The sequence below is a fragment of the Tamandua tetradactyla genome, chromosome 21 (assembly GCF_023851605.1).
Source record: "Tamandua tetradactyla isolate mTamTet1 chromosome 21, mTamTet1.pri, whole genome shotgun sequence".
Lineage (NCBI taxonomy): Eukaryota > Metazoa > Chordata > Mammalia > Pilosa > Myrmecophagidae > Tamandua > Tamandua tetradactyla.
In genome coordinates, this window is record NC_135347.1 from 27,670,917 (window position 1) to 27,684,598 (window position 13,682).

The 13,682-nt window shown below is 37.2% G+C and overlaps 1 protein-coding gene across 16 annotated transcripts in view; it reads right to left on the reverse strand.

Annotated features, from left to right (window-relative positions):
* Positions 1–5,588: 5,588 nt before the first annotated feature.
* PAM (peptidylglycine alpha-amidating monooxygenase) overlaps positions 5,589–13,682 on the reverse strand; it is a 169,309-nt gene continuing 161,215 nt past the window's right edge. For 2 of the 16 annotated variants that reach the window (XM_077139061.1, XM_077139052.1), the window contains 3 exons: positions 10,213–10,413; positions 7,402–7,455; positions 5,589–6,421 (listed from right to left, as the gene is read on the reverse strand). In XM_077139061.1, coding sequence (XP_076995176.1) covers positions 6,243–6,421; positions 7,402–7,455; positions 10,213–10,413 — 434 coding nt within the window. In that variant the 3' untranslated portion in view covers positions 5,589–6,242. Of the gene's footprint in view, positions 6,422–7,401; positions 7,459–10,212; positions 10,417–13,682 lie in introns of all 16 variants that reach the window. The other 14 variants (XM_077139059.1, XM_077139051.1, XM_077139058.1 and 11 more) reach the window with 7 other exon arrangements.

The window sequence follows — 13,682 nt, forward strand, 5'->3', positions numbered from 1 at the left end:
GCACTGAAGTAATCATCCTGAAGCTTTTGTGACAAATCTGGGAATGTGGTTAACTTCTTCCTCTCTCTTTCCATCCTTCTTCCATTCCTTCCTGCTATGACTGTCAGTGTATCAATCATTTATAAATCTACCTACCTATTCTAGTCTTTCTAAATAACGAACAGAATATAATATGAAAAGGGATGTATTGTGAGGAAAAAAACATGATGAAGAGTTTAAATATTTACATATTTACATCTTTATACAGATGTGAAAATGACACGAAAATATTCTGTGAACTGTAGTTTAGAATTCAGATCTTTGTGATTAGCCCAGTAACTTTGGGACAGATGCAACAGCTATTTTGCAGCTTTTGTTTCCAGAACATACTTTCATCTATCGCCTGGAGTCTTTGTTCTTTGCAGCTCTTTTTAGATTCTTGTTATGCAGTAATATATTCTTATTGGAAGCCAATCAACTACATATTAGAAAACTATGCAATATTTGATTTTTAGAGAGGCTCTAGTGTAATTAAAGCTAATTAACTACTAGAAACTGTCCAAAAGATTTTTCCCATATGAACAGCTACTAACAACTTCTATTTTAATGTTTTTCTAATAAATGTCTCCTGAACATTAACACGTGCCTTCTATACTCCCTCACTCCACTGTATCAGGTACCTGTCCCTATTTCCATTGCTGAGCTCCCACCACAGCTATGAATTTATCCTTGTTCTTCCCTTTAGACTGCGAGCCATTTGAGGTCAGGGAACTCAATAGCAAGTACCTAGCTATAAATGAACTTTATTCCCCGAACATGAACGGCAACCATGTTCTTGAATTCTTGGTTTCCTACCCAACAACCATTTCACTTTATCCTCCCTAACTTAATTAGTCTTGATTTTGTTCAGGTGTCTGGCACTTTCCCTGTGGAGCCTTTGGCCTCAGAGGAAGCTGTTTCCATCCAAGCTTCTCGTCTGGGCTTCAGTGGTCGAAAAATAATTCCTTTGTCTCTGCTAAGGATTAGCTCAAGATGAAGGGCTGGTGGATAAATATTTGCAAATCTGTAGTAATTTATGAAAAAGCACTGAGTATTCTGTATTTCTGAATCCTTTTGGGGGGCTAATATAGATATGGGGAGAGTATGAGATTCTCTCTCCTTAAATTTTTCATTGTTATCTATCAAAGACATCCTTCATATTTCATAGAAAGGACAGGCTAGAGCATGAAGCCAACAGAGAGAGAAACAGAGCAGTGGAACAAGGGGGGTGGGGGTGGAGAGAGAGAGAGAGAGAGAGAGAGAGAGAGAGAGAGAGAGAGAGAGAGAGAGAGAGAAGGAGAGAGAGCTCTCTTATTTCATCCTTTGTGGCCCTAGATCCAGCTCTAGCCCGGAATTTTTGTGAGCCAATGAATCAATAAATTTCTCTCTTTCCCTTTCTTATAAAACAGTCATAACCCAGTGAGATAAGAGCTTTGATAGGGCAAGTCTGTTTTAACAGCTGGAGAAGTAAGTGTCTAGAGGGCATTAGCGTATGGCCATTTGAGAAAGAAGTTGATCACAGCTTCTGGAGTGAGACTGGTGGGGAAAGTGGAGGGAAATGCAGCTGAGAAAGTAAGCAAACGATTGCCTCTGGGAACAGAAATCTCAATGGTGTTCCCGTCTCTTCTCCTGGTAGAAGCAGAAAATTTAGAGCCTTTGTGAACTTTTTAAAGGTTTCTGTAAACCCTGTGACTACTGGGAAATATAAAGTTGAACTTCATCAAATTAAAATCTTCCCTTTGAAAAACACTGTTGACAGAACAAGAAGAGAATCTACATACAAGGGAGAACATATTTGTAAATCATATATCCGATAGAACAGCTTTATTCCATATATATGTTTCCCAAGAATGTAGACTAATTTTTTTGTCTTATCGGAAGTCTAATTTGCTTTTTTTGAACTTTTCCTACAGACCTCAGTATTTTAATAAATATAAAATCAAGCACATCCAATATAGTCAAATCCAAATTCTTTATGATTTTGAAGTTGTTCAAGTTGCACCAACCTGACTTTCCCACTTGTCTACCACTTCTCCCCAAACTGACCCTGAGCTCTAAAGAATCTAGCCCTGTTGCGAATCCCTTAATGTAACCAGCATTTTCCTTTATTCTTCCTCTCCTTTACTAAAATATCTGCTTCTTATGAAGACTCAGTGCTCTTCAACCAGAAGTTTGATAGTGCTTTGCATGTGATCCTCAGACCTTATACTGCAATTTTTAATTGCTTATTTTACTTCTCTTTTACTTGATTACAAACCCTTGACAGCAAGAATTATGACATTTTCATCTTTGTATTTTGCATATAATGAAGCTCAATCAATGGCTGTTGAACATATCATTTGCCTTTCAGTCTATTTAATTTTGCAATTTGTATTTCAATCTATTTAATTTTTCTTAATCCTTAAGAAAGGATCTCTTCATTTCAGAGACCAAAGAAAGCCGAACAGGGCTTTAGAAATTTGAAATTCTTAAAGATTTCTGTGAATCCTGTGACTTACAGAAAAGACTACATTTAAGAGGAAATGCACAGTAAATCCAAGTACCAGAAATTAAATCAACCAAAGAGGTACTGATATTAGTATAAGTACTCAATTCCTTCCTTTGGGTCCCAATTTCTTTATTTATGAGTATATTTAATGGGGTATCCAATCAAGGACTACATTTATGTTTTTTGTCTTCTTGAATAAGTGAGAGAGAAAAAATAAAAGAAATGTAAACTCCTTTCAAATGTAGATCCCAGTAGAGATAGGATACTGCCTTTCACCACTGTGTCCCCAGATTTTCTAATACTCTGGCTTGTTATACCTTCAGAAATGTTTCCTGAATAGGTATCAGAAATCACCTTTGAATCATGGAACAAAGTTCTCTCTGGCTAGGTGGAGTTGGGATATTAGGAATCACCAGGCAATCTCCCTTAGTAACGGGTACAGATGGCAGAGAGCCAGCCCAGTTTGTGGGAAGGAAAGGATGGTGAAACTATGAGTTTTGAGGTCTTAAGAGGAAAAGCTTTTGACCCTTAGCGTGGTCCAGCAAAGGAAGGTGGTGGAACCAGAATCAAAAAGGACCCAATTTACCTCTCAGTTTCCCAGATGACATTTTTTTAAAGGTGTGGAGGATGATATAACAGGAAATAAGGAGAGCATCCTCAAAAGTTATTGGCTTATATAAGGGAATATGTGTGATGCAATGTACTTTCATTCAGAAATGAAGAAGGCCTTCCCTTCTATTGTCAAGCTTCCTTTTATAAGCTCCTATTTCATAATCCATCTTAGTGTATCTGAACTTTAGCACTTTATCATCAGGTCTTCATTGGTAAGTCCCTTCTGTGTGGTGGTACAGTGCACACTTAAGTGGAACACAGAAAATACACTTATTTCCTTGTTTCATACCTATAATTCAAATGTATGATTGACTTTTATGTGATTTGGTGTTTCATAATTTTTAAGACTGTGAGGGGAAGTTAAATTTATCATCCTCAACATATCCTCTAGAATGAATATGCCCCTTAATTAAATCATGATATGGGAAAACACACTTAATTGTTGATTTTTGTCTTTAGATGTGGCTCAAAAATAAAAATAAAAATAAATTAGCGTATCTATTTGTAGTAATTGGGAAGGTAGAATACCAATTCTCAAAGACAGTAGTTTTCAAATACTAGCTGTACATTAGAGTCGCTTTGGGAAATTTTGAAACACAATGGATACCTGTATCCCACTGTAGGCCAACTAAATCAAAGTCTCTGTAGGAAATGGCCAACTGCGTTTTTTTCTTAAATTCTCCAGGTGACTCTATTGTGAAGCCAGATTTGGGAAAGTTGGGAACCACTCCTCTGGGCACCTCCCAGGCAGTGCAAATTCAAACTGACTCAATAAATAAAGGTCAGTGAAGGACAACAATCAGTGAAGAGATTGCCTGAAGGCAAAGAAGGTCATTCATTTCTAATCTATCATCTTTAATTAGCCAGTTTAGTCAAATAAGTGTGGTATACTAGGGCAGGTCTGAAAGACCCCAGAAATCTTCTCTTCCTGAATTTCACTTTTTATAATGCGGGTGCTTATGTTAAAGGACATGTGTAAGAAACAGACCTGCAAATTGTTTATATAGTTGAAGACTTTAATTACATGACAGAGTGTGAACTTTCAGAATAATACCTGGGAGCAAATTATTCCTGGTCTTAATAGTATGAATATTAAATGTTGAATAAAGTATTGAACATGAATTATGTGACTAATCAAGTTTTCTTTAATGAACTTTAGGAAGTCTGGAGCCGAATTTGTTCTCCATGAGCAAGTATAATAAGGATTATTCCTGTCTCAATTTTCCCTTTATTATCCTTGCTTTCCCCTTTTCTTTCTCTCTGCCTTATAATTTATCATTTTATTTATATTTTACATTCATCAAGTTACTGTAAAACTGTTCAGGAAAAAGATGAGGTGTACCTACCATTAAAAAAACATAGTTAATGAAGCCACTGGTCAAATATTGCACCACAAAGGGCGGTTGTTGTTAGTCAACTAAATTCCTCAATGTAAGAAAACCTGAATAGCATCAAAGCCAACCTATAAAACATATGCCTTGGGCACTAGACACTAATTCTGGTGTTGACATAAAAATATATAAGATACAGTGAGCACATAGACACATCCATGTAGTGTTGTTATGACTCTACCTTGACATATTTACCACTGAGGTAGTGAAAGGAGGATAAAGGAATCAGAGAGAGGAAAAACATATTCTGTATTTGAGAACAAAGAAGACAAGAAATAAAAAAAACATGAAGTTTCTACTTGGGTAGGATGTCCAAATTAAGTTTTAATAAGAAAGTGAGGTCAAGATATAGGAAGTGAAGAAATCTTTCAATCAAGGGGAAAAAAAATCTAGGTTAAGTTAGATTTTTAAAAGAATGACATAGCTGGAAGATAGTCTAATGTTTAATTTTTGCAAAATACCTTGCTTTGTTTTAGTGATTAATTAAATCTCTAATATCCCAAATACTAATAAGGATGATGTCTGAATTGCAAACAAGCCTTTTGAAGTCAGGGTTCTCGAGGGTTATTATTATAAAAAGGAAAATTATCAGGTGTTTACTAAATTGCATCAAAAGATGATGAAAAAAGATGTTTTAAATGTAATTTATAGTCACTGAAAGAGATGAATAGTCCCATAAATATATTGGTATTTCAGTGAAATTATTCTTGACAAAGAATAGTATGAATAGTAGCCTACACTGATGGATTCATTTGCATATGTGATTTTGAGACACAGGTTTCCTCTTAGCTATTATCACCGTTTATTCAGGTATTTTTTTTACCCTCTGATGGAAATACAGGAAAGAACCCTCTTTAAATTTTAAGAGGGCCTGGTTTTACACATGTAGGTAAATTCTTCATCTGATTTTCAGTTTATACTGACTATATAACAAAATATTTTCTAAATTTTATACAACACATTTCTTCTGGATGAAGACAAGAAGAAGTTTCACTATATCCGTGGTTTGTGTAATCATTACAAAAGTTGTATACAAAACCCCGCAAATAGGCAAAAACTGCAAAATACACTCTGACAGCTAATGCTCTGAAAACACTTTATTACACAAATTACATTCAGATTCTGAAAATAGTGTTCTAACAGTGTAACCATCTAAAAATAAGACATCCCAGAAACACACCAACTGAAGGAGAAAAATAAAAAAAAAAATTAAATACTTTTTGTCTTTCCCTCATTGCAATATAATGTCAGTGATTTTAAAAAAATAGAAGGAGATTTAGCAGCTTTGTCATCACGTAGCACAAAGTTTCTCTTTACTGCCACTGGCTGAGAATGGAGAACAGGAAAGGCACCAAAGAAAGACATTGGCAATGGAAGTGCTAGTGGGAAAATACTGTGTTCAAGCAGAGAATGGGGTTATTTACATCCACAGAAAAGTCTCAAAAATGTAAATGGGCAAACATTCCATCGTTTAAATTAGTACTGTGATGGAAGAATAGGACTGCTTTTCTATGCTATGTTCATATAACAACAATGGCACTGCTATGAACTTCTTGGAAATGTCTCAACTAGAAAAAGAAGCCAACTAAACCAGGAGGGAGTAAATAAAATGTGTACAGTCCCACACAGACCGGTACAGTTACAATTAAATACACAAAACTTTCAACGTGCTAAAGGGAGAGGAATCTGGCATTCTTGGTATATCTCGTTCAACCTCAATCAAAGCCTGGTTTTCAGGAGGATGGTGCTGGTGGGGGCATCGGGGCAGAATATTCCTCTTCTGACTCACTTCCATCATCTTCATCTTTCTCTTGGTCACTCCCCTCGGTGCTAAGGCGGTCAAACCCTTTCCGACTGTAGCCCTTACGGCTTGCAAAGAAGTTTCCGAGGTTTAAGCCTCCACTTCCCTTTCCTGAAGAGAGCAAGCAAAAACACAGAATTGAGGTAAAGTTTGTACACATGATAATTAGTTTCCTTGTCAATTCTTAAATGGCAAACATGATTAGCAGTTGGAGAATTGGAAAGGACATATATGTGTATAATGTATATATATGTATGGATGTACGTATAGCATATATGTGTATGTGTGACATACTGGCTATATAACAAAATATCTCCTAAATGTTATACAACACATTTCTTCTGGTTGAAGACAAAGAAAAGTTTCACTATATCTGTGGTTTGTGTAATCATTACAAAAGTTGTGTACAAAACCGTGCAAATAGGCAAAAACTTCAAAATACACTCTTGACAGCTAATGCTCTGAACATCTGTGTGTGTATGCATGTGTGTGTGTGTGTGTGTGTGTGTGTGTGTGTGTGTGAAAGAGACATACAGACTTATCCAACAGATAGGCCGCTACTCCACAGACTTATTAAAATAAACAAAAAGACAAACAAACAAACAGAACACTGAAGCTCCCCAGACCTATGTGTTTCTGCAGGAATATTTCAGATTTACTTTTCTCCTCCTGCTTTTTCCAGGCTGTCTGAAACTGGCATCCCTTGAGCAGCTTTTCATTTCAATGATTTTCTGAAAAGGTCATCTTCCCTAAGACAAGCACTAACATGCCAACAGGAATGACAGAAAATTTACTGAAGACAAATAAAGCCAGACAAAAGGAAGGCAGAGAGAATGAGATGATTTAGAATGGAAAACTGGAAAAAGAAGAAGAAAAAAAAAAACAGACCATGGAAATTTGCTGTCGGAATCACACACTTTGATTTAGTTTATAGTTTGCATTCTGGGTTGAATGCTGGGGAAATCCTATGCTGCAACACGGAGCTTAATTTTCAGAGGCAAAAATGAAATATCTCCTTGTTTTTAAAAGATATGAGTTTATTCACTTTGAACCAAACTTGAAGTTAAAGAATTCTAAGTTTACAGGCATACCTCTAAGTCTTCCCAGTACTCTTCCTGAACTTGCCTCGAGTTTGTGTTCAGAATCTGCTAAAAAGAGACGGCACATTGTAAAATGAGTCCTCAATCCATGAGATCAACTTTAAACACAAAACCAGGAACTCATAAATGATTAACAAGGCCTGGCTGTTGTCTATATATATATATATATATATATATATACGTATCTTTTTTTTTTTTTTAACATGGGCAGGCACTGGGAATCTAACCCGGGTCCTCTGGCATGGCAGGCGAGCATTCTTGCCTGCTGAGCCACCGACCATGTCTACCACTCTGTGAGGCTTAGATGGGACACAGTATTTGATGTGTTTAGAAGACTGCCTGTATATAGACAGTCGATGCTCAATTAATATTGGTTACTTTCATTAAGATAGAGTTAAGTTTTCAATAATTTGTAAAAACTTGGACCCTGGCTTTTACAATTTAGGGATATTTGTCTTAGGGTTTGTTCTTTTTATTAAGAAAGGTCCATGTTCTGCTATAGAGAGCTTTGGATCCACATATATCATTTTCCCTTTAAGTACGATAAAAGTGAAGGCAAAGGTTGTTGGAACCCTGGGTATTTTCCAAGCATATAAGGTTCTTCCATGAAGAACAGACTCTCTAGGCCTTTTTCATGTCTCCCTGTCCTCCTTTCCCTTTCATCACTCCCTTAAGGACTAGAGTCTGAGAAGCCAGGCTCGGGGTTTCCTAGATTGCCTCTAAGAAGGAGTAGAGGCAGCCGCATGGAGAAAGGTAACAGAAGACAGGAAAGCTAAAAGAGTGGAGGAGGGAGAAATACGCAGGATAGGGAAGGAGAATCTGTTAGGATTGCAAGAAAGCCAACAGGGACTGTAAGTTGCACAACGACAGGGGACATGCCTTAGTCAGTTTTGTGTCCCCCGTGCCCAGCACAATGTCTGATGTGAAGCTGAAACACAGTAATGGTGTACTGAACAAAGGGATGGGTCCTTCATGAGGGATTCTAGAAACCTCAGAATAGGAAAAGATCTATTAAGAAAGAATGCTGGAAAAAGGTGAGATGCTTATTTATTTTTAAAATTAAACATATTAGGCAGAACCATATAAAAAGCACAATTTTTTCCTAAATAAAGAGATGATTGGATAATGGCAATTTCACATGGTTCAACCTGGGTCTCTACTTTCTCAACACACTTCTATAAACTCAGCTTTCTGAATCAAGTTGCCATAGCACATGCGCTTAATAGTAGCAAATGGGTGAGACCAAACCTCCTTGAATCTCTCTCCAAGCTACTTCGTCTTCCAGTTTGGGTTGATTCCTCCATTCCTGCCACCTGCCACCCACACCCCACGTGTTCCCCTATAACACTCTGAGTATTTCTCTATCACTGCACTTACCACACTCTATTATAACTTTCATGTGCCATCCCTCTCTTATGTATCACCTATTCTGTGAGCGCCATTTATTTATTCATTCGCCCTTTCAACAAATATTTACTGAACCCCTGATCCCAAGAACTGTTATTTGCTCTTGGGGATACATAGGCGGCAAGACATAGGCGATTTTCGCTCTTTTGAAGTTCATATCCAACTCACTGAAGACCACAACTACGTTCTATTTATCTCCGTCCCTCCTTGCCACAGCTCTAAACCCATAACAAAGGTTTAATTAGAAATCCTTTTGGGGAAGAGTTAGCTGCACTTTTGCAGAGTTTTATTGACTGCGTAGCAAAAGCAAAAGAAAGTCCAGGAAAGATTCTCTTTCACCATTTATTAAATTGGATCCTTTGGTTATTGTTTCCATGTCCTTTTCTGTTGTCACGGCTTTGCCATGGGCACGGGACCTTTGCCACGGCCGCCTTGGCTTGAAATAGGATCAGATGTTTTCTGTTCAAACACTGCCTTCCACCCTGAACCATGGATTCCACCCAGGATGCAAATATAAACTCTTGCCTGAGGACCCAAGGACACAGCCAAAGGGGACTGCTATGAGAGGTGAGAACTGTTGGTCAGATTATCTGCTTATTTATTTATTTGGATGTCCTGAAAGAAACTCAGCTCCCGGGTCCTGTGATGGGCTAATGATTTTATAAAATATTGCCTCCTGTATCAGACCCTGCTTTGTTCAGTTAGGGTGGGCTGATGGCATGGATAGCTATGTTTTATGACTTCTTATTACTTTTATTAGCAATTATTACTGATCATAATCATTGATAGTATTAATTGAGCACTTACTAGATGCCAGGTACTGTGATAAATGCTTTATATTCATCATTTCATTTAATTCTCACATGCATTGTGAGGCAAGCATTTTATCCTCATTTTAGAGATGAGGAAAGATGATGGTTTAGAGAGATTAAGTAACTTGCCCAAGGTCATGAAGTAAGAGCTAGAGCCAGGACTCAGGTTGGTGGAAAAAATAATAAACCCCCCAAATAACTGGCCCAGATACTTTAAGGAACAGGCCCATTCCTAACATTGGGAATCTCCTTCTCATCCCCAACCCTCTTAGCTAACTTTTACCAACTCTGTTTATCCCCACAATATCACATGTTGACATTAATTGGGCTTGTGCCAGTTGCTAAAAGGCCATATGAAAAGTTATGTTTTAAACTACCCATCCTAATTTCAAAGGGTCTGGCTCTATTTTCTATTGTGAAATTATCTAAAGACAATACTTGTAACAAAGACAATAACGTCAAAAAAGAGAGCATTGCAAAAAGCAAAAAAAGACACTGAAAAAAAAATCATAACAAAACTCCTGAGAGTAATCAGGCAGTACACTCACAGGCACGCTTCAAGTTCAAGGCTCATTTTACTTGCCTCCAAAGGCCCTTGATTTTTTCCACCGAATAAATATGGCAATGGCCAGCAGGACAACCACAGGGATAACCAGAAGGGTTGTAATGAGAACAACGGACACTCCCGAGCCCGGCTCTTTGATCAGTTTCTGTTTCTCTTGCATCTTCTGCAATTCTGAGGAGGTGGGTTTGTTCTCCATTTTGGTTTCAACAACTGCCTCGGCTTCTTCAGAGAAAGAAGAGTTCACAATATTCAACTGACTCAAAGATCCCAGTTCCCACCCAACCAACTCTACCCAGCCAAATCACCAACTGTTTCTAAAGAATTTGTTGAGTCTAACGCTCATGGGGTTCATGTTTCAATATCTGAAACTGCCAACCTACCAAATTACCAAATTAGTAATTTCCATTGAATGGCTTTTCACCTACAGGTTGATTTTCCCTGGTTCCACCTTTAACTCCCTCTTTAGCTACAATTCTACACAATATATTTCCTGTTGTATTTATCCCAAAGTTAAAATTAATGCATAGCATGGCACAGGGGACAGAACTGGCATGCATAATGGAATCAATTAAACCTGGGCTCAACCCTCAGTTCTCCTACAATAATAAACGTGCAACTTTGGGCAAGTTACTTAAATCATTTGGGTCTTAGTGATGTCATCTATAAAACTGTGATAATAATACCTCTTTCATAAAATGGTTGGATATAAATTTCTGCCATAAAGAAGGTGCTTAATAAGTGTTTTTGTTTCCTTATATCTTTTCTTTATGAATCTCTTTCATGTCCAATGAATTACTGTTACATTGCATATTTCACATGCACACCTACATGCATCAATTCTAGGATTACAAAATGGAGAAAGGAACTGTATTCTTTTCATGTTCTTTGCTATAGTCCCTAGCAAAATGTCCTATACAACTTCTTTAATTAAAAAAAAAGCTATTAAAAAAAAGTTTTGGTAATGGATGGCGGTGATAATAGCACAGTATTTTGGATGTAACTAATATCACTGAATTATACACATGGAGGTGGTTAAAATAGGAATTTTGTACTGTTATATGTTACCAAAATAAAATTTTTTAAAAATCAAAAAATTTAAAGCAGATGCACTGCATATCCTTTCACTAGTGATAAAAATAACTTATATAATTCTTCTGTAATATTAGCAAGTAGCAGGTAGATCAGGCCTAAAGTACTGTTTGGGAAACTGATGTAATAAAAGTATATAAGCTATTGCAGGGATCTTAATGAAAGCTGACTAGAAAATGAGGTTGTGCTTTGTCCCAGAAAGCACGTTTGTGTGTATGTGTGTGTGTGTGTGCATGTACGTTTGTGTTTGTGTTTGTGTGTGTACAGAAAACCCTAGCATTGCAAAGGCCAAGAAGAATTTTCCCAGGCTAAAAGTTACAACCATGTTTTCCAAAATGCTCAGACTGCTTCTGGAGCTCCAATGTCTTGGTGTGACCTTCTGCTCTATGATGCAGAGGGCAATGTATGCCCCATGGATATTTTGACAAAATGGCAAGGTGAAGTGGCTTACCATGGTTAGGACAGTCTTCAGTTAATGTTTAATATGTATTGACATGACTTAATACGTTTCTGGACACTTCTCCAAGAAAGTCATTTCTCAAATGATTTAAAACACCGTAGACACCATTTATTATTACAAACAAGTGGCAGGTTCCAGCTTTTTGCTTCCACATCTGAGCCAGCCTACTTCATAGTCTCAATTTCACCTATTGAACACTTGCACTGTGTCTGGCATTGCTTTCCTCTATGCATCAAACCAATGCAATATGATTAGGCACTATTATTATCACCGTTTTACAGATGGCCTCATCTTTGAAATTAAGTCTGTAGAAATAGGATTCATGGTGTTTGTCTCCTCCCTGTACCATGGTAAAGAGGAGACCACACTTCCTCTTCTTTTGGCCACTGGAATAGCTCATGAAACTTGAGAGGGAGAGAAGGAAAGGGATGCCACAGACCATGATGGTTCAAAGTTTACCTTTCTAAGTCTCCGTTGCCACAAGAAAACTAGTGGAATAAAAGTGTGATTCTCACTCTTTCTGACCACTGACTGTTTTGTCTTTTTCTGTTACTCCAGATAAGATATACAACTTGTTCTATATTTCACCTCATTCTACATTTAAGCAGAAAAAGATAACCATAAATGGGTAGTGAGATTTTAAAAACTAGGCCAATCATGTAGGATGACAACTATTCAAGAATCATTTCTTGGACAGAAGAGCTTGTTACTATTTGAGGGCAAGTATGCCCAGAGAAATTGGCTGGCCTGGTCAATGGATTTACCTGTACCTAAGACCAAGTCCAGCTCATTTCTAGTTCTTTTATAAGGCAGAAACCAGGACTGGGCTTCATTAAACGGAAAGAAGAACTGCGGATGAAGTAAACGATAAAGACAAAAGTATCAATTTATCATTCATAGAAGGTATGCTGAGAATGAGGTGATGTGTTTACTAAGATAAACACAGGACATTTTAGACATTATTTCCACATGCCCTTTGGAGCATTCAGAGTCATCTATTAAAAATACTGGAACATTCTAACTTTTGAAGCCAGCTTCAGTATGCTTAGATTTTAAAAGATGCTCTCTATATTTTAAAGGAGGGGGGATAAAAATTTAAAAGTTTCTCAGTCTGAAACACAAAAAGCAATGTTATTGCTCTTCTTAGGAGGTTTCATAGGTGGAATAAAGAGCCCTAACACCATGGTTATTACTTAAGATTCTAAAACTTTCACTAAAAACGTAAGGAATAATCCAAATTTTGCCACTCATCCACTTTATCCTAAGTTCTTTTATTAATAACCTCAATAATTTGGAGCATTCCCGATGGAAGAAAGATGGAGCTTGTCTAAGATCAGCTAGGTCCTGGTGTGACTGGAAGATAAAGGTACCTGGCATGACGCTCCTCTATGACATACAATGCCAGATACATTCCATCTAGGACAAAAATGACTTCAACCTTACAAGAGCACAAGCTCTTGTAGCATTTCTAAAGATATTTGGAAATAAACATAATTTTGAAAAAATGAGGTGTAGATTATTTTTTCTTTAAATAATACATTTAGAGAATGAGTCTAGGTGCTCTCCCGTACGAGTGCACACACATTCCCACCTACAAGTATGGGCATATCTCTCTCCTCCTGGCAGAAAGGGAGAAACCCAGAGACTGCTAGGAACTGGAATAAGGGGGACAGAAAAGGAGGAACATAATTAACATTACAAAACAGGATATCTCCCAGGTCATCACAGACACTTAAAGGCTTAAGGTCATAGACGATATACGACCAAGTTACATTTTAGAGCATGAGAAAGTACCTATAGCACCAACAAGATCAAACTTTTTCCTTTTTTTTAATGCAAATTTGCTTTCCCCTACAATGTGTTGTTCTCTATCAGGCCTAAGAAGCTAATGTCATTAGGGAGTTTCTTTTATTTTCTTGAAACTGATTCAGCATCTTTG